Consider the following 21,520-nt stretch of genomic DNA (forward strand, 5'->3'; position numbering starts at 1 on the left):
CAGGTTGTGGAAACAAAGACTGAACTTGGGACTTACCAAAAGCCCAACTAGGGACATTCTAGGGCATTATATCATCGTTAGTTGCAAACTTGTGTCCAACCCATTATGACCCCCATGGACAACATTCCTCCAGGCCTTCCTGTCCTCTACCATCCTCTGGAGTCCATTTAATCTCATGCTGACTGCTTCAGTAACTCCATCCAGCCGCTTCCTTCTCTGTCGTCCTCTTCTTCTTTTGCCCTCAATCTTTCCCAGCATTAGGCTCTTCTCCAGTAAGTCATTAGGGCATTATAGGGAGTGGGGGGAAAGCCTCAAATATTTAGTTAGGAAAGGGGGAGGCATACGGTGAGAGCAGAATCCTGGCACTGTTTATTAAAATAAATTCAGAGTCACAGAGATTAGGCAACTTTTCTTGGGGGGCGGGGGGAGGGGGAGGAAAGAAGCCAAATCTGTTTTCCATTTATAATCCCACACATGAGAGAGTGTGATTGCACAGTCACATTCTTACCTGGAAGTATCCTAGGAAAAGATCTATAATACTAAGTGCCTGATGACCAGTGGAAGGGAGGGAGTTTTGCTGCCATCTAGTAATCCTCCGAAGTTTAGCAACTCAGATGATGCCTCTCGGCTTAGAGATCTCAAGGGAATCTTTGTCCTCCCGAGGAGCCATTTAATTTCACATCAAATGTCTTTTGGAGAGCTATTTCCAGCAGCCATAGCGCTATCCCAATCGTTCAAATGCAACAGACCGGCAGTGCTTCTTTCGCACCTGCAGTTAGTTGGCAAGAGATTCTTTACGGGATCCCTCTTAGCCTCTTGACACGTGTCTACTAAATACATAGTTAGGAATGCGCGCAGTTTGCAACTTAGGGCGAAAACCGCCAGCCTGCCCTTTTACTAGCATTTCTCCACGAAGTGTGAAATGAACCCAAGTACCTTGGAATAAAATCAGGCCATTTGTCAGGAATGTAAAGGATTGGAAACCCCCCCCCCCAAATATGAGGTGTGGGGGGGGGAGGAGATCTGGCCGAGATCCCGATTTAGGACGGTGCGGAGAAAGAGACCGGGGAGCATCAACAGGACAGAAGTCATGGAGTTCGTTGGCTCCTCCCTCCATTCGGTCCGCGGCGCTCTATTTGCTAGGCGCCTGCGGTCTCCATGGAAACGAAGGACCGGTGCATGGATCAACAAGCTGCTTGGGAACGAGGGGGAGAAAGTCGATCGGGGAGAAGGTGGGAGTGGAAAGTGATCCCGTCCGACCTTCCTCCTAGTTTCGTCAGAGCGGTGCAAAAGGTAAATGACCAACGTTCGTACAACCGCGGGCCGGTCGTCAGTCGGCTTTCTAGCGGCCCTTGAACGCCTTTGAAAGAGGCCGAGAGGTTTCCGTGGCACAACCTGTGCACTGGGAAAGCATAGGTCTCCTGACGTTACCTGCTTTCTTTTTTCCCTCGCCCCGCCCCTATTTCCTAGGATACTTCCAGGTAAGAATGTGGCTGTGCAATCAAACTCTCTCATTTGTGGAATTATAAATGGAAATCACATTTGGCTTTCTCCTCCCCCACCCCACCCCCGCAAGAAAAGTTGCCTAATCTCTGTGACTCTGAATTTATTTTAATAAGCAGTGCCAGGATTCTGCTCTCAGGGTATGTCTCCCCCTTTCTTATTTTAGGTTTTGCCCCCCCACCCTCACCCACTACCTATAATGCCCTAATAACTCACTGGAGAAGAGCCTAATGCTGGGAAAGATTGAGGGCAAAAGAAGAAGAGGACGACAGAGAAGGAAGTGGCTGGATGGAGTCACTGAAGCAGTAGGCGTGAGCTTAAATGGACTCCAGAGGATGGTAGAGGGCAGGAAGGTCTGGAGGAACTTTGTCTGTAGGGGTCACAATCAATGTTCCCTCTAATTTTTTTTCAGTGTGAGCAGAAAAGTATAGTGTTTGAGCGGCACATTTTTATGCCTGAGCAGCACCTGAATTTTTTTCACAGGTGTCACCTAAGACAACAACGAAATCAGTATTATTTGAAACTCAAAGTTATGTTTATTCAAGGTACCCGCTTAATTAAAAGTGTTATAAAGTATCACTTAACAACGCTCCTGCTTAGCAACCAAAATGTTGGGTCAGAAACTCTGGCATTTGAAGCACGCAAGTCTTAAAGCTGTCAAGTTACAAGATCCTTGCTTCCCTAACCCTTTAGGAAAAAAAAAACCCCAAGGGTTTGAAATCTCTCTGAAATCATACTGTTTTGTTATTTTAGTGGTGTTCTGGGTAGGCATTGTAAAGGTCCTACATTGATACTGTGACTGTACATGAACCATAATAATTCATTTAATGAACTCTTTTGGAGTTGAGAAATCAGTGGCCATATATGTTAGTTAAAATTAGTCCAACTAGTTAACTAGAATTTTTAAAAGCTAGTTAAATGGAGAAAAGGGCATCGGAAGATATGAAGTAAGAGTTAATCCAAGGGCACCACTGATGAAGATCATCACTTGCTAAGCATCCCTTCACTTGCTAAGGTTTTTGGCCTTCTGCTGATATTGGCAGCAACACTACTATTGTATATAATGCCAAAATGTTGAAATTACAATGTATGGATGCAGGCTGTTGATCCATCTTCCTAGCACTTTGGACAGATAGACTCCTTCTCCAGCTGGAGATGTAAAAGACTGAACTGGAAACACACATGGTGCTGCAATTCTTACATTGTCAGATCATTAAGCCATAGTCTGCTTGGTATGATAAGCTTTATATAACAAATAAGAGCTATTTGGGTAAACTTTTCTGATTGGTTTTCCTGATGGCCATTAATGATGCCATTCTTTTGGCTAGGATACCCTTGAAAGTTTGATAGGCTGGAGGGCTTTAAATATGCAGTATTGTCAATAAAAGCGAGTTTGAAAATAGTAATAGGACAAATGTCCATCTTCCTTTTTTATTGTTGCAGGATGTCTCACTGTCAAGCTGAAAATGTCATCAAGAGCATCATCCGTGAAATACGGCAAGAATGTGCAATGAACGGACAAAATCTATCAGATACTCTGGTAGCATTCATGGTAAAAGCATAAATAATCAATCTTCTCTATTTAAATATTGGGTGCTTAGCTATTTGTAACTGGAGGTGTCTATCTGGTTTTTGAGTGGTGTGCTGGGACCATATGAAAGACATTAAATCACATAAATGTTTAAATATATTGTTTTAAAAAGTTAATATTATTAGCCTGAATTAGTTCACTATAGGACAAAGTCCTCTTCATTGAAGATTATGGACCTTCTTTTAATTTTTGATCCAGTGGGAGTTGGTAGATAGATATTTTTCAAGTTCCCATTTAGGGAAGAGAAAATAACTGGGCCAAAGTCATCCATCTGGCTTTTGTGCCAATAAAAAGATTTCATGGTCTCCCAGCTTCAAAGCTGAAAGTGGCTTTCAATATGGAAGTAGTGACAGCCATTTAAAGTTTTCATCATTGGATGAAGAATAGAACATGTCACTCAGCTCCTATCAACCAGTTACATAATATAGCTTCATCTTTTTTAGGAAAATTCCGTCTATCTAGTGATGAAATTGTCATTTATTAAACTTTAACCAGATTGCAGTTCAAACACAAAACTAATTCACTGGTGTTGAATCTTCTTAATTTAAAGATAAGATTTAAGTGTAAGATTTAAATTAGGAATTGCTAAGTACTCTTTAATCCTAAATAAGTGTAAAAGAAACAAATTAATCAGGAAACGTCTTTGTCATTTTACATCAGGTGAAAGCTGTTGTACTGGATGCAAAAAATGAATTTAATGTGGATAAAACTCTAAAAAAGACTGATGTACAGAAACTTATTCAGGTAAGTACCTGCTTTGGAACTTATGCAAAGGATTCTGTTCAATTTTATCTATGTCCAACAAAAACATATAACCTTTTTTATTTTATTTTGGGGAGTGGTACACCAGTATAAAATTATTCTTAAAAAATTAAAAATCCTGGGACCTTGAATTTAAGCAAGTTTGGATGTGAGATTCCAGACCCTATCATCATCCTATGATTGCTCACTTCTCTTCACAAATCCTTTATCCCATAGAGATTACTGTCTTCCTGCTTGCAAGAGTAGCATCAGCTGTGATTGCCTAGGTTGTAGTGAGAAGCTTCAGAGAAAAGGGGGCTGTCCCATCCAGAAGTAGTCATTGCAGTGGTGAGCTGTGAGTGGTCTGCAGGCAGCACTAAGAATTGTACAGAAGATGAAGCCAAATATTTGCAGACAACTTCTATGAAAGAAAGAAGGAGGAAGTGCACAGTTGCAGTATTATTTAAACATCTTCTTAAACTAATTTGATATGAATCAATTATTAGATTATTTTCTAACCATATGTTGGAACTATCCCCACTATTCCTCAAGACCAAGTCTGTGTGTAAACATATAATGAAAATGTGGTTAACATGTTACATTCAAGGATTTCCGCCACGATGCTTTGAATTTAAAAATCATTCTTATGCAAATTGATTTCTAAAAATAACCACACAAATCCAACTTGGGCCTTTTTGAAGTGTGTGGGACATCCAAAGAACAAAGGCATACATTTCCAAATGAAGCAGAATGTTTTAAAGCAGATGGAACGTGTCTTGCTAGAGATTTGAGTGTGTTGAAGGAAGTTACATGAGATTTCCCTTATAATTCTAGTCTGTTTTAGTAAAAAGAAGAGGCTGGTACTTAATAGTAACAGTGCTACTATTAAAATACAATAATACAGTTTTCATTGTGTTGATTTTAAGAGATTGTTCATGTTATACTCATGAACTAGGTTTCTTCTTTACCAGAACATTACATGAGCAGCTTGCAGATATATATGAGATTTGCCTTATGTTTCCATTGGTGTGATAGTGTTTGATTCTAGTATATAAACTTTGAGCCAAGAGATTAATAAATATGGCTGTATCCAGGAAAATACTGTTTTCATCCTTTGCAAGGTAACTTGAAAGAACTTATTTCAACAGTGTCTCTTTTCAGATTTGCGTCGAAAGACTTCTTGATGTTAAAAATCCATCCTTGAACACAATTAAGATGCAAGTTCATTTTGATATGAACTATACAAATCGAGGTAAGCACTTTGTGGTAAAGTTATATATTGTGAATATATTACTCTGGTAATGTATTCTCAGTCATGCTTACATTAGGTTAAATTTTAGATTTTAATGAGGCTTCTTGCCTAGTAAAAGAGCAATTTTTGTTTATTGAAATATTTATAATATTACTATCGAGAGTAAAAGTAAGTAATGTATTAAACAATCACACACACACATGAAAACAAGGAAGTTATAAATGAAGTGTCTTCAAATATCACCAACCTGTATTTTGCCTAGCATTAATAGCCTTTAATTTAATAGTCTTGAAATCCTGAAAACATTATAAAGGTAAAGGTATCCTTGCTGGTTTTATTCCACTAGTCATAGTCAATTTTATGGGCCGGTGCTCATTTCCGTTTTGTTAAGCCAGTGAGCCAGCACTGTCTGAAGATGTTTGTGACCAGCATAGCATCATGCTGCAACGCAAAGCGTTTGGCAAAACATGGAACACTAATATCTTCCCAAAGAAGTGGTACCTATTTATCTATTTGCATTTACATGCTTTCAAACTGCTAGATTGGTAGGAGCTTAGGCAAGTGAAGGAAGCTTACTCTGTTACTTAGTAAGATTTGAATCACCAGAGTATAGACCTTCTCCGATCATTTTAAGCCACTGAGTCACCGTGCCTGAAAACATTATAAATTGATAAAACAGATACATTTTATTCTAATGATCCAATATGTTGTGTAATTACCAATTGTAAAATATTATTCAACCTGTTTTAACTCAGTGAGGAGCCCTACTGTACGATTAGGATAACTTGGTAGGATTATAGTAGTACTGTAGCAAAATCAATGTGTGGGAAGAATTGAGTATGTTAAGATGTGGGTACGTCTCTGTTATAGCCCTTTGCTTTCCCTGTGATTTGAATTGAAATTGTAACTGCAGGATGCTAAGCCCAGTGAGAGAAAGTCTCTCTCTCTTAAAATATATTGTGATACGTTAACCTACAGCTTAATAGTAGAGATTGGAATAGCCTTCATGCAATGGTTTTGTGCTTTCTCTTAGTTGAGTTAATTAAGGAACAGCATCATATGCTAGACTCCAGGCTTGCTCCTGTATCTAGAGAAATTACCGATAATCGAGCTCGTACCCGAGAAGAATTAGAAAGTGTTTATCGAAAGATTGTCAGCTATGTGCTGCTACGGTCTGGCCTTGGATCTCCTACAGACATCAAAGTCATTAGAGAGGCAACTGGTTAGTAAAATGTCCAAATATAACATTACAGCTTTTTAGTAATATTGCATATAGTGATTTTACTACAGTGGTTACTCAAGGAGATATTAGGAAAATAAATAAATATCACTTTCAATGCTGTCCTTCAGCTTTAGCTGGAATATTAAAATATTCTCTGTCTCTGTCCCTTCCTCTGTCTCTATCTAGCCACACATTCACATATGTCTACATGTAAGCAATATAGGACTTTAGACTTGTATACCGCTTCAAAGTGCTTTACCACCTCTCTAAGCAGTTTATAGAGTCAGCAGATTGCCTCCAACAATGCGTCCCCTTGCATTGCAACAGCCACAAAGAAACTATTCTCATCTTTTCTAGTTGCTTTCTGAAAACTAAAAATTGTTTCATGGGAACATAAATATTGCAATAGTGCAGAGCACTACATTCTAGGGTGGTATAGTTGTCCTGTTGTAACATCCAGCTTCCAACAAGCTGAACAGGAAGGACATGGGAGAAGCTGAACAGGAAGGACCAAATGGAGATGATGTGAGCATGGGGTGCTATCATCCATAAATTAGCATGATGATATGATGTTGCAACTTATGACCACATCTCTTAGTGATGGAATTCCTGGTCCCAATTACAGTCAGTGAGGATTCCCTTTAGTAGCCTGCTGTCTCATCACCACTGATTCAATTACTAGCAAACTGATGATACTGCACCCCAAACTATTATGTGGCGTCTTCTGGTAGTTTCATACAGATGTTAAAGAGAAGAGGAGGCATGACTAACCTCTGTAGCATCTTGCATATCACAGTCCATCAGGTTAACCTCTTGATTCCCATTACCCCAGACTGAAACCACCTACTCAAAAAGAAGCACAACCACTGCAAGTAGTGCTTCCAATCCCCCAACCCTGAAGATAATCCAGAAATAAATTATCACCAATAGTATTAAAACCTGATGAGGATCAAACAGAAGGAGTACTTACCTTCATTGCGGTCTTCATGTAGGCCATCCATAAAAGTGACAAAAGTATCACCTGCACATTCTAGTCTCAATTACTATCACTGAAAAGGTTCGAAATAGCCTGCTTATAGTATTATGAAGTTGGTCCACTATCACTAACTTAACATCCTTCACAACTACCCACATATCTCATTTTAGCGAGAATGCTCAAAATTGGATTAGAATTATCTGAATGTCTTGGATCCAAGGGTGACCTTTTCAGAAGGTTTTAGTTTTGGCATTTCCTCCCTTCCCCAAGGAAGAATTGACAATGTCCCAAAGTGATTATCTTTCCTCTTTCCTTTATAATTAACCAGGATGAAAAGGGGTCCAAACAATAGGTGGTTAGGGATCAATCTAGACAGTACCTTATCTACCGCCTTGAAACTACAAGAATGAAAGGAATCCCAGATATGACAATAGAATACCTCATTTATCACTAAGGATTTATAGCAAATACGAGTGATTTTATCAGCAAAATTACATGCAAAATATTCAGTGTTCAGCCGGAGATATCTTAATTTCTCCCTAGTCAGTCACTATAAAGAAGGCTGCTCGAGGACAGCTTGCTAATGCAATAATGGAGAACTATGCAGACTTCACCTCCCTTATCGTGATCAACTGGAATCACTTTCCATCTTCTTCTACCAATGCTATTATTCCTGGTGTTCCATTTCCAAAGGAGCTCATAAATGAAGGAGCCAGTCAGCAGCAGCCCTAGAAAAGGACTATTCCAGGGGCAATGCTGTTCTAGCATCCAGTTTGCCTTCTGTTACTAATTGTTCACTGGGCACTGCATAGAACTGCCTGCTACACAGCTGAGAATTCCCTAGGGGCTTTCTGGAAACTTTGGATTTTTTAGGCATGTGGGACTGATCACTCAAATACGGTAGGTTCTCCTGTTCCATGGAGATCCTGGGTGGCTAACAATCAGCATGCGATATGGTCATGACAAAACTCTTCCACGGATCATGTAACCTCCATTCTGAAACAAACATTACATGCATGGTCATCTATATGTGTTGAACCTATGACTATTTTAAAGATGTCTATGGTTGCCATAGAGCACATACATTCCTGGGCATTGTTGGAACTGGCCTTCAGGTCAAGGCGATTAAAATTGCCCAGCACTTAAAGGCAGAAGTTGTCCACCACTAAGCCAGAACCCATTTTCAGGAGCTCCAGAAAGGATTTTTCTGGACTGTAGGACAATTGATATACCAACAACTCTCCAAGCTTGTCTTTACATTTGCTCAATGGCTACTTAACTGATTTTTTTCTGAAGTTCCACATGTTAAATATCAACAATGTGAAAATCCAAACAGAAATTTGTGGCATTTCAATAGCAGAACTAAAAAATGAGCAAGAATTATTTTGTGCTAGGCGTAGGGTAGAGTTTAGAGATGGTCTGTTTCCAAACAGGCATTACCGTCCGTTCTCCCTTGGAAGTCAGTGTTTTTTCATGATCTGACTCTGCATATTTAATATTTCACCAGCTGCCCTGCAGAGTGTATTTCCTCAAACAGAGCTTGCAGCTTTCCTCTCTCTAAGTAAAAGAGAGAAAGAGCAGCAATTGAAAGAACTCACCATGATTGTCACAGGAATTCGATTGTTCAACAAGGACAATGGGAAAGGCGGTGAAGGCATTGATGACTGTAAGTGAATACCTATTTACTAATGTAAGTGCAAAAAATACATACTTAACCTACTTTTGAACATATCAGAAATGTTCAGGGCTGCTCGGAATTGTTTAAGAGCTTCAGGAGAGCTGCTTAAGATGACAATTACATTTCATTTCCCCCCCACCCCCAACCCAATGTTGTTATTTTTCTCTGATTATCCTCCAGAACAATCTGATCATAGGTTTTTTTTCCCCTCCCCAAGAGAGAAAATTTGGAAGAATATTTCTCATCTGTGTCTAATTGTTTTAAAGCACAATCCAAGGAGGTCTGTGGATGTACCTGAAGCCCTTCTGCACATTCACCAATGCGTGACTTTCCCTTTCACATTTATCCTTTTGTGTTTGTTGTAGACATTATTGGAGAATCTCCTCAGCTTCTGGGGACATTTTCTGAAGCATGTAGGAGGCTATAGGGGAAAGGTCTTCTCAAAAGCTCAAGTGTACACCCAAGGGATGGACAGTGCTCTTTGAATAATAATTTAGATCTGGGCATGTGAGGAAAATGTATTTCTAATGAAAGAAATAGAACTTTGAGATAAACTCTGTGTCAACAGTGCCAATGATTCTGAATGAAGCTATCCCAGCAGCCAGCCATCGTATAGACATTGAACTGCACGCTTCCCAACAGCTAGCTTACCGATACACAGCCTTGATTGAAATGATGCACCAGAGTCAAAATGGTGACATAGAGCTTGGGCAGACAATGTTGAAAGAAGCCCTCTACAATGTCAGACAACATGAAGCTTTCCTCTGCATTATTCTGGTAAGATTCCATTATGTGTTGCAAACATTCAATGTAGCTAAAACTGTCTTAATGAAAGATGGGCAAAATTTGAGTCATGGCAAATCAGTTTTAGCTGAAATAAGAAGGTATGACATTCTCGTGTTCTCATTTTAAAAAAAAATGAAATGGTCCAATCTACAAAGAATGTTTTTGTTTATTAAGCAACTCGATGTGACTTTTATAATTTCCTACAAACGGTATATCTGCCACCTCTAACATATATTTTCAGTCTGATGTGATCACATGTGCACAAGAAGTTGAACTGATGCAAAAGGAATTTGCAGCTGAGATGGAACAGATCAACAACATTGTTAAGTCAAAAACAGCAGTGCCCACGTCTCTTGTTTATGTGAGTTTCTGAATTTCAAGAATTTTTTTAAATTATAAGCTTTTACTTACCAGTTGATAGATTCACCCAATCTGTGCAGCAGGGTTTTTGAATGACACACAACTTTACTTTGATAATAGCCTATATTTAAAAGTTTATTAAAATAAGAATACTGATATCTAAAAGAAGCAAAGTTTGATTTTCTGCTGAATTTGACACATATACGTATACATATACATATACATCAGGGGTGGGTTCCTGACAGTTCTAACCTCTTCTATAGAAGAGGTTCCACAAATCTACAGTGCCGTTTAGAACTGGTTCCATCTCCCTCCCCCCACCCGTCCATACAGCATCAAGATGAAGAGCGAGAGGAGGAATTCTGGGAGTTGAAGTCCACAAGTCTTAAAACTGTCAAGTTTGAACACGCCTGGGGGGTTTTCCTAAAGGGTTAGGGGTGCAAGGGTCTTGTAACTTGACAGCTTTAAGATTTGTGTGCTTCAAATGCCAGAGTTTCTGAGCCAACATTTTGGTTGCTAAGCAAAAGCGTTGTTAAATGAGTTTCGCCACATTTTACAAGTTGGCCACGCCCATCCAGTCACATGACTGCCAAGCCACTCCCACCCAGTCACATGGCTGGCAAGCCACTCCCACAAAGCAGGCCACACCTACAGAAAAGTTTCTAAAAATTTTTGAAACCCACCACTGCTTTAGGAATATCTCTCCCAAAGATCTAGCAGTAGTCAGCCAGCATACCAAGTCTCCGCTTGCCTTTGTGATGCTTTCCCATCTTTGAAAAGTCCTGATAAAATCATTCACTGTGCTTGTCATTGGCTGCACTGCGGTTGTCAGGGTAAAGGTCCAAGTGAGAGTCTGAGAAATGAACTTTCAATGATATGTTACATTGCATAACTTGGTATGACATCAAGAAATCACTATTACGCAATAACTTTCTGCTTTATAATTTCCCTAAAGGTTTTTGCAGTTGCTTTTGAATAATTGCCATGAAGCATTTCCAATCTCACTTAGCACTTCATCAAGGGTGTACAATTTGTCATGTTTTATTATTATTTTTTAATCCGGGGAGCTACAGAAATATATTCCTTAAATTTAGCATCACTAACCCTGGGAAAATGTATTCCTCCAGTAACTGAATCCAATTGCCATTTTATTCATTGCTTTTACTGAGTTTTCATAAGCTCAAGTTTGATGTGGAAAAGAGAAAGGAAAGTTAAATGTCACATTTTATGGAGACCTTAGTACAGGCAACTCCTCATTGTTATGTATTGAATGTATATAGTTGTGTTAACTGTGCTAAAATGAAACTAACCTTTAGATGACCCCCCAACTGTTTTGGAGAGAAAATGAGAACATTTATATTTGGGCTGGCTTTTTCTAGTTCTATGATTGATTCAGGCCTTGTGGGCCTAGAGTATAAATCACAGACATTTGCCTGCAGTTCCTCAGTTCCATTTTTGAGTCAATAAATACTGTTGCAGCTATGCTGGTCTGGTTCTTGCCTATGAAAGTCCACTACACAACACTCATTATGTGGGACAGGCCCTCATTCCAGATGCTAAACTGATATTTCACAGCATTCTTTCTGTTACAAGTGATTCCTATTGTGCTTTTTAGGCAAAAGATATAATTTTGGGGGCTTCCTCCAATCACGGAAAGAAGAGAACGGCATATGGTGTGAATGTTCTAACTGTTGTGTTAAAAGTCTAGTACATATTATACAACAAATGTGAAGGGCCCAGTTCCCCAGTTCTTATGTTGGTCATTCACTTTACACCCAAAATAATGTTTATTGCATTTTTTGACAAGTTTTGTTTTGGAAATTTAAATGTTAATTCATCACACATATAACAGGATGAATTACACAGTTTTGTGGCATTGTAAATAAGACCAACACTATTGCAAATCAAATATTTAACTTGAATACAGAGAATGTACACTTAAAATGCTGATCTAAAATGCTGGCCTAAAATTGTGAGTTCTGCGCCAGACTGATAAGGAATTATTCTGCAGGCATAGACTGGATTCATATTTAAACATGTCTAAAACATAACTCAACCTGCACAGTGATATTACAAATTGTTACAAATATGCCAGCATAGCTAAAATATAATACTATAATATTATTAACTAAACTTACTGACCTGTATCTCTGTTTCCCTTTTTATTCAAGTTTTTGAGTCAATTGTCTTCTCACAATTGCTCCTTTGTCTTACAGTGGCCTTGTTTTTCCAATTAATCCAAGATTTGGGGCAGGTCATTCAACTCAGTGCTGTCCAGAGTACTAAATGATACTCTCTGGGTGAAGTCCCAACATTTTACATTGATGTTGGTCTTTTTTGGATCTAATGGCAATGTTTAATACTTTTGATTAATAGATATTGCCATCTAGGTTATAGGCCCTGAACATCATTGGCTAAGCATTGCATTAGTTCAAGTCTTCCAGTTCTTTTGCAATGGAGACATCCATTGGGGATTAGTTCCAGCTCCTATCATCCATTATGCTCTTATTTATTTAATCTCAGTTTCTATAATTATCAACTCCTGCATAACTGGTTGGATAACTGAAGTTTAAAACAATACAATTGGAGCTGAATCTCACAGTTATTAGGCAAGGTCACCATCAGACCCAAGGCCAAAGGCAACACAGAGAAATCCAGTCAAGTCCTTTCCTTTATTTGCTTGCATCTAATGGACAGTATCTTGCCAGACTAAAGCTTTAACATTCTAACATACTAGATACATCTTTTCTGCAGTTTCAATATCTTGCCTTGTGATAAACTCACTCTGAACCCTTTTAAGGTGTTTATAGCAAGGGTACAGATATTCACTTGATGAGTATTGAATCCAGTGGACTTGGTAAAGAAGCTGTAGCTTTATTGATGCAGGCTCTGGTTGTTTCTCAATTAGATTATTGCAATTGTCTTCTGGCAAATCTTCTGTTTTCTAATCCTAATCCAGAACTGAGTCATTTGGCCTGTTCTGCACCTTCCACCTTCAGCTCATATTTTGTTACCCTGTAGGGTTCTTCACCAGCATCCTGTTCAAACCAGTTGAAATGTGTTTAGAGCCCACTGGCACAAACTCCCAAGTATCTCTCCATTCTGAATTCTGATCATATATTACGTCCCCTGGCCAGAGTCGTCTGATTGTTCCTCATTCCATGAACATGATGTCGAAGCTTTCAAGGTCTTCATCTTGTTTTCTTGAATTGAATTTTTCCCAGAACATTTGCTGCATACCTGCCCTATGTGTAATTTGCCAATCAAAGAATAATTGCTCAACTATATGTGCCCACCCCCAATGCATCAATCGCTTTGTTTAACTTTTAAAGCACCTGCAGGAGATCTGAACACAGCACTTCTGACAGTATGTCTGGATTATCCTTAAAGGTACCTTCCCAATCCATACACAGGTAGCCCTTGACTTGCGAATATTCACTTAGTGACCACTCGAAGTTAAAGCAGCACTGTAAAAGGTTATTTATGACCATTTTTCACACTTAACAACTATTGAAGCAAAGCTGTGGTCACATCAAAATTCAGATGCTTGGCACCTGGCATATATTTGTGACAGCGGCAGTGTCCCAGGGTCATTTTTTGTGACTTTCTGACAAGCAAAGTCATTGGGGAAGCCAGATTCACTTAACAACTGTGCTACTGACTTAACAACCCTGGCAAAAAAAAATGTAAAATGGGACAGAAATCACTTAATAACTGTCCTGCTTAGCAATAAAAAATTTGGGTTCAATTGCAGTCATAAGACAAAGACTACCTATATACATTCACAAATGCACCACTTACATACATTTTTGCTGGACATACCTTATATTATATACAATGTGCATACAAAATAGATGCTTGGCACCTGGCATCTAGCATCTGCATACTTTTGACAAATGGATAATATAGTTTTGCAGCCATAATAAGAACTATTTTTCTATGTATCTTTTTCCTTCTAGCCTGCATTTATTGGACTTTCTAACCTTTGGACCAGTTTTCAAGATGAAATATTGGTGCTCAGTTTCGTCAATAATTTGACCGCCAGTCTCCAGCAGTTCTTAGAAAGCCACACATTAATCTTTCCTGAAGAGTTAATAGTGCCTCTTCTTGAAGGCCTTGTTATCAAAACTGATGAAGAAAGGTTACTACAGCATGCTGGTAAGTAGAAGGAGTAAATAAAAACTGAAGCTGTTACATATTCTCTAAATTTGGGAAGGATGCAGTGACTCTGGCTAAAGCGCTGACCTTGTCGATCAGAAAAGTCGGCAGTTCAGCGGTTCGAATCCCTAGTGCCGCATAAGGAGTGAGCTCCCGTTACTTGTCCCAGCTTCTGCCAACCTAGCAGTTTGAAAGCATTAAAAAATGCAAATAGAAAAATAGGAACCACCTTTGGTGGGAAGGTAACAGCGTTCCATGAATCATTTAGTCATGCTGGCCAAATGACCACAGAGATGTCTTTGGACAGCGCTGGCTCTTCGGCTTTGAAACGGAGATGAGCACTGCTCCCTAGAGTCGGGAACCACTAGCACATATGCGTGAGGAGAACCTTTACCCTTACCTTTATTCTTTGAATTGTGAAGTCTGGGAAAAAAATTAAAGTAGCAGGCCTTATGTCCTTAGCTACATAATGTCAAGAATCTCTCATTGTTGTATCCTTAAATTTTGTAGATTTGTTTTTGCAGTCATATTTTTCTTAACTACTTTGATATTTTAAAGAAAAGTTGACAACCTAGCTCTAAGGGCTTAAATTGGAATTGGTTCAGGATAGAGAAAAAAAAATGATTGTGAACTTTTTGTCCCTCAGGGAGAAGGCATTGCAATGTTAAATATGAAAAATGAGTGCAAAATAGAAAAAATGTATTTAGCTTCCCACCTGAAACAAACGCTGTGCTCTGTAACTTCTGGAACAAACCCAGACTGTTCTAGATGATGCAGGATCCTCATCAGTGACGTGCAGTCAGGTGAGGCAGGTGAGGCACAGCCTCACCACTCTCATCATGAAAAAAAAAGTAAAAGGAAAAAGCTGAGCTAGTTGCTGCCTCACCGTGGATGACTCTGCTTAACCTCACTGGTGCTCTCCCTCCCCAAGTGTAGTGACTTCCTCTCCAGGCCCCCATTCATTTCTCTCTCACACACACACAGCTGGATAAAACTATATAAAAATCTAGCCCAGCTTCACTGATTACAAGTTTGAAAAGGCAACGTGGCTCCATCTGCAATCAAACTACACTTGGGGAGGGAGAGCACAAGCGAGCACCGAGGAGACCACAGGAGGAGGCAGGAAGCCAGGCAAAGAGCCATGCTGTAGTACACACACTTCCCCCCAGCCTCTTTCTTTTGGAAGGCTCGGCTCGGCTCCCCTCCGGCTTCTCTGCCTCTCCTCTCACCCCAGCCTGCCAGCAGGAGGTGGTGGGTGGGCTTTATTGTGTTCCAGGCATTTCCCACCCAGACAGCAGGCTGCATTTGCAATGGTGGAGGTGTTTGGGAAAGGCAGCAGGGGAATGGGGTGTGTGTGGCAGAGGAGCTGCTTTCAAGCCACTGGAAAAGATATCCAATCCAACTTTTGTGTGTGGGGGGGTTTGTTTGAGAGTGAGTGAGAGAGGGAAGGGGTAGGAGAGATAGTCCAATCCAACTTCTGTGTGTGTGTGTGTTTTTTTTTGAGAGAGGGGGAGGAAGGGAGAGAGGGAGGAAGGAGGGGAAGGAGACGAAAAAGAAAAAGAAAGAAGGAGCAAAGAAGAAAAACAAATGCTGTCACTTTAAATTGGAACTGAGCATGCCTGGCTGTGGAATTCTGGGAGTTGAAGTCCACAAGTCTAAAAATATTTGAAACCCAGCACTGTGTCAGTGCCTCACCAGTCATAAACCTCACCGCACGTCACCGATCCTCATTATATGCCACATTATCCTGGGACATGCATATTTGCCTTCATTCGTGTTCTACATGAGTCATGGTTCAGCAAATACAAAACCCTGAAGGTTTTAATGCTCTGAGTTGGCCCAAAACTAAACCTGTAGGGATCCCATTGTGATTTTACATGTTGCTTCATCAATCCTTTACTCAGCAACTCTTTTTACAGTATAATATATACCAGATTTCATCTTGCTAGCACCTTTCTTTTCTGCCTCCATTCAGTCTCTGCTGCCAGCAGCTCTACCTAATTTTGTCTCTCCTTCCCTGATCTCTATTGCTGCAGTTGCCTGTCTCTCAGCTCAGTATATCCACTACTTGATTTTCCCAATGCCTTTTCTTCCCTTTCTCCATCCTTAGTTGCCACTGCTGTCAGATCCCAAAATTCTGTCCCACCTACATTCCACAATCCTAATCTTATGCCTCTTCTCAGCTGCCCTGACCCACATTTATAAAAGAGACCACCTTTCTTTCTTTCTGTATCCAGACACTCCAAGCTAGCTGTTCTGTGCATGGAATCATTAATGTATGATCTATTATACACATCTCTTTTGAAGACATTGATGAGAATATCCCAGGGAATACCACAGGCCCTTAGGTACCCTGTACTGGCTAAGACTTTAATTTGTATTCTTCTCGATTTATTCTTTTTAGATGAGAAAGTAAATCCTGCTGATTTTGCCAAAGAAGAATGGTTCTTTCCAGAAAGTACAATTAATTTTAGCCAACTAGTGTTCCAGTATCATGGGTTTTGTGCATACACTTTTGCTGTTTATGATGGCCTTCTCATCCCAGGTAATTATAGATAATTCTTGCTTTAAATGTAACATATTTAAATATAATGAAAATATACATTGAAAGATCAGATATATATTTAAATAAAATATATTTAAAGATCATATGAAATGGTTATAGATCGTATGAAATGGTTATAAATGGAAGACAATGTTATCTTAGGACAGGGGTATCCAACCGTGGCAACTTTAAGCCTGGAGGACTTCAACTCCCAGAATTCTGGGAGTTGAAGTCCGCCAGGTTTAAAATTGCCAAGGTTGGATTTCCCTAATCTAGGACACTTCTCGGATTCATGAGCATGATATGAATGAAGCATAATAATTGCTATTTGAGATACTATTTGCTGTGCAGCCACATCGTATTCGATGTCTTTCTGTCTCCCTATTTTTTCCTCTTCTCAACCCCCCCCTTAAGAACACAGCTAAAAAACAGGAAGCAGGGGGGAACACTGTGTAAAATTTGGACTTATTTTTTTTTAAAGATCAGTATATTGCATACTTTCTTCATTCAAAAATTAAGAAAATTGTGTTTAGAGATACATATAGTGACTGTTTTGTGCTTTTCATTTTTTTTTAGGAAATCCTTCCATTGGAGTCTTGAAACATAAGGAGAACTATTATTGTTTTAATTCTAAGGAAGCTGCATATACTTTTGCAAAGAGACCAGATAAATATATTAAGATGATAACAGAAAAAGGAAAGGAATGTGCAGAGCTTATTCAGCTGCTTGAGCTTTACCATCAGTTTGAATACCTGGCTCCTTATTCTCAGGTATAGTCTCCATTATATTCTTAAATGATTGATTTAAAGAGGCACTGCTGGAAAATACCTGTTCTAGGAAGCAGACTAGAATATCTCTCAAAGCAAAGGTGGAACTTGGTGGAGTGGTGATGTCTGCCCTATTGGCAGTGAGTTCAGCTCTGCAGATTTTCCAATTTGAAATATGCTAGGTAATCACTTACTGATATTCCTCTCAGGCGTGCTTAATGAGAAGAAATCAGAGTCAGCTATAACACCAAAAACATTTTTTTTTTAAAAATTCAGATTGAGTTTCTGTGACATTGGTCCAAAAATCAAGGAAAGGGGATGAGAATAACATTAAGCTTGTTTTTATTCTTGCTGTTGTCCCAGTTTAGAATGAGAGAGAAGCGTTTACTACAGCCAATCTCAAAAAGTGACAGCAGTTCTCAGACTGACACCCACATTTTGCCACCAACAATTGTGAAGAATTATGAGTGGAATGAATGGGAGTTGAGGAGAAAAGCCATCAAACTGGTCTGTATCCTAGCCTGATAATTGAACTAAAAGAGCTGGAATTTTTGTCCCACAATCTCAGGTGGCCCATTAATTACTGGAATTCCCAATTTTCCAGTTAAACAAAATGTCTAGTTCTGGTAAAACCTGAGATTATGAGACAAAATATTCAGATTATTTCATCTAGTGTTTTTTTTATTTAAAAAAACCCAAGTCTATAGATATTATAACCAATGAAGCTGGAGCCATGACTGATTATTTGCAAGAAATGTGAACCACAAAGATTGAGAATAATCATTTATACAATATGCAGAACAAACTTTTTATTTATTTATACTCCATGTTTGAAATAGTCTCTGCAGCTATGTGAAGTTCTGAAGATTTTAAGTTTGAAATGTTAATTAATTTTAAGAGTTTGAGCTCCAGTTTAAAACAATTTTCTACAAGTTTTCCATCGATCAGATCCGGAGCGGGTGGGCCTCCGTCAGTGGACCAGACGAGCTGCCAACAGCGAGTCTTGAGAGACCATTCTGGGAGGAGTTTGACTCTGTTGCCCCCGAGGATTTGGACAGGTTGCGTGGACGGCTGCGACCTACCACATGTTTAACGGACCCGTGCCCCTCCTGGCTGGTACTGGCAGCCTGGGAGGTGACACGAGGCTGGCTCCTGGGCCTGGTGAACGCCTCATTGGGTGAGGGATACTTACCTACCGCCTTGAAAGAGGCGGTGGTGAGACCCTTGCTCAAGAGACCTTCGCTCGACCCAATGGAGCTAGCTAATTATCGTCCAGTCTCCAACCTCCCCTTCTTGGCGAAGGTTGTTGAGAATGTGGTGGCGCAGCAATTTCCACGACACCTAGACGAATCCGACTATCTAGACCCACGCCAGTCCGGCTTCCGACCCGGGCACAGCACTGAGACAGCCTTGGTCGCGTTGGTTGATGATCTCTGGAGGGCCAGAGATAGGGGTTGTTCCTCTATCCTGGTCCTATTAGACCTCTCGGCGGCTTTTGATACCATCGACCATGGTATCCTATTGCGCCGGTTGGAGGGGATGGGAGTCGGAGGCACCGTTTTGCGGTGGTTCGGCTCCTACCTCTCCGACCGGAAGCAATGTGTGTTGACAGGGGGGCAGAGGTCGTCCCTGAGGCCACTCACTTGTGGGGTGCCACAGGGGTCGGTCCTCTCGCCTCTCCTGTTCAACGCATATGTGAAGCCGCTGGGCGAGATCATCCGTGGTTTTGGGGTTGAGTACCATCTTTATGCTGATGATACTCAGCTGTATATTTCAACCCCTAACCACCCCAACGAGGCTGTCGAAGTGATGTCCCGGTGTTTGGAAGCCGTCGGGGTCTGGATGGGGGACAACAGACTCAAACTCAACCCCTCCAAGACTGAGTGGCTGTGGGTACCGGCGCCTCGGTTCAGCCAGCTGACCCCATCGCTGGCCATAGGGGGCGAACAGCTGTCCCCTGTGGAGCGGGCGCGCAATTTGGGCGTCCTCCTCGATGCCCAGCTGTCAATGGAGGACCATGTGGCAGCCGTGGCAAGGGGGGCGTTCCACCAGGTTCGCCTGGTGCGCCAATTGCGCCCCCTACTGGACCGGAGTGCCCTGCGCACGGTCACTCATGCGCTGGTGACGTCTCGCCTGGACTACTGCAATGCTCTCTACATGGGGCTTCCCTTGGGACGCATCCGGAGACTGCAGCTGGTTCAGAACGCAGCCGCGCGAGTTATTATGGGAAGTACTCGTTACTCCCACGTAACACCTCTCCTGCGCGAGCTGCACTGGCTACCTGTGGCCTTTCGGGTGCGTTTCAAGGTACTGATTACCATCTTTAAAGCGCTCCATGGCATAGGACCTAGGTATCTGCAGGATCGCATCCTACCACACACGTCCCTGCGACCTATCCGCTCACACAGAGAGGGGTTCCTCCGGGTGCCGTCTACTAGGCAATGCCAGCGGGCGACACCTAGGAGTAGATCCTTCTCTGTGATGGGCCCAACCCTCTGGAATGACCTCCCCCCAGACATTCAAACTACCACCAACCTCCGTTCCTTCCGGCAAAAGTTAAAGACTCACCTATTTCAATCAGCTGGCCTGGCACTTTCTTAGTTTTACCTCCCGGGGATTTATTCATTTTAATTGGGTTTGGGGTTTTAATAAGCTTTTAATGTACTATATTTATTATTCTATATACAGTCTTGCAACCTCCTCCACCTACGTATTTAATTATTTAACTGTTTTATGTATGTATTTTATAACGCATTTTAGTGACTGTACACCGCCCCGAGTCCCTTTTGGGAGAAGGGGCGGTCTATAAATACGAATAATAAATAAATAAATAAAATAAGGTCTGATCTTGCTTGCTCTTGCACTACTTTAATTTTTAAGTGTTTTTAAAAAAGTAAACGTACTTTTGAATCTTTGTAATGGAAAGGCAGAATATTCATTTAATAAATTAACATGGCATAAATTGCCCTTGTTCTTTTTAACATGCAAGAAGAAAGCTATGCTAATTCAAAATGGTACAGTGTGTTTATAAGCCAATGGATTCTCAAGAATGAAGTCAATCTTTATTTTTAAAAAGGAAACTAGAGAGGATTGAGTGAGGTTCTTGAATCTATATTTACCAGTAGATCAACTGAAAATTTAATTCATACAAATTTGACTGAGTTAAACAGATGCAGGTTCTGCCTTTGCCCTGACAATTACAAGAGAAAAGTCTAAACTGTCCCAATTTTAAAACAGATAGAAATCTTCTCAAAATGGTTATTTCCTATTAACAATCTGGTTGACCTCAATTTATGCTGGTCTTGTTGTATTCGGGTCTTTTCCCGTGTAAGATATATAAATTTCAATTATTGCCATTCTAGCATTAAAAAAGTATATGCAGTGAATCCATATAATTTCAAGAGCGTGATTTGCTTAGTTGCATGTCTTTTTCCGTATTCAGGCTAACTTGCGCCAAAAGCTAACTCACTCAATGCAAACTAACCTCAGTCATATGAGACGGGACAACTGCAGCCAAGTATACTTGTTGAAGATTTCTGGCACACAAACTAAGCGAGAGAACAGTAGCAATGTACCAAAGCCACAGATTTTCCTAGCTGGTCTTCGTGGAGGAACACCTCCAATTACTCGTATGACCAAAGTGAATTTAACTAGAGCAGTTGATGAAACATAATTCTGTTGTTTAAGTGAAAAACATTTCAATAAATTAAAATGTTTAAAAATATAAATGAATCTCTCATTTTGTTGTTGTTGGAAGGTTGGACATACATTTAATGAATAGGAACAGAGGGTGTGTGTGCTCCAAATATCAATAATTAGATGCAGCATAAATTATTCAGGGCCAGACCTGTCCCTCTACTATGATATCCAGTACTAAATGATAATTTAATTTTATCAAATATAAATTAAGATACGCTGCATCACATCCACCACACTTAAGT

General features: G+C 40.3%; 1 protein-coding gene across 5 annotated transcripts; it reads left to right on the top strand.

Moving 5' to 3' along the window:
• The first annotated feature begins 1,183 nt into the window (after positions 1-1,183).
• On the top strand, positions 1,184-21,280 carry CFAP206 (cilia and flagella associated protein 206). Of its 5 annotated transcripts, none has more exons than XR_014174653.1 (13): positions 1,184-1,293; positions 2,947-3,055; positions 3,755-3,838; positions 4,997-5,087; positions 6,121-6,309; positions 8,793-8,951; positions 9,532-9,740; positions 9,991-10,110; positions 14,069-14,267; positions 16,672-16,812; positions 17,389-17,582; positions 17,948-18,086; positions 21,022-21,156. XR_014174653.1 is itself a non-coding variant. In XM_081944452.1 (13 exons), the coding sequence occupies exons 2-13, from the start codon at positions 2,948-2,950 to the stop codon at positions 21,250-21,252; spliced, it is 1,869 nt and encodes a 622-aa protein (XP_081800578.1). In that variant the 5' UTR covers positions 1,184-1,293; position 2,947; the 3' UTR covers positions 21,253-21,280. The 5 variants fall into 5 exon arrangements, 4 of the variants coding, with proteins under 4 accessions (XP_081800578.1, XP_081800580.1, XP_081800581.1 ...); XM_081944452.1 differs by having other exon boundaries at positions 17,943-18,086; positions 21,022-21,280; XM_081944453.1 differs by lacking the exon at positions 1,184-1,293 and adding an exon at positions 1,379-1,481 and having other exon boundaries at positions 17,943-18,086; positions 21,022-21,280.
• The last annotated feature ends 240 nt before the right edge of the window (positions 21,281-21,520 follow it).

Source organism: Natrix helvetica (genome assembly GCF_964273705.1).
Source record: "Natrix helvetica genome assembly, chromosome: 2".
In the NCBI taxonomy this organism is placed as follows: Eukaryota; Metazoa; Chordata; class Lepidosauria; order Squamata; family Natricidae; genus Natrix; species Natrix helvetica.

Bases quoted from the DNA above. Each gene is read 5' to 3' on its own strand.
- CFAP206 (XM_081944452.1), top strand. From the start codon at position 2,948: ATGTCTCACTGTCAAGCTGAAAATGTCATCAAGAGCATCATCCGTGAA. The intron at 3,839-4,996 runs GTAAGTACCTGC...GTCTCTTTTCAG, and splicing joins ATGTACAGAAACTTATTCAG to ATTTGCGTCGAAAGACTTCT. The intron at 17,583-17,942 runs GTATAGTCTCCA...CTGTTGTCCCAG, and splicing joins ACCTGGCTCCTTATTCTCAG to TTTAGAATGAGAGAGAAGCG.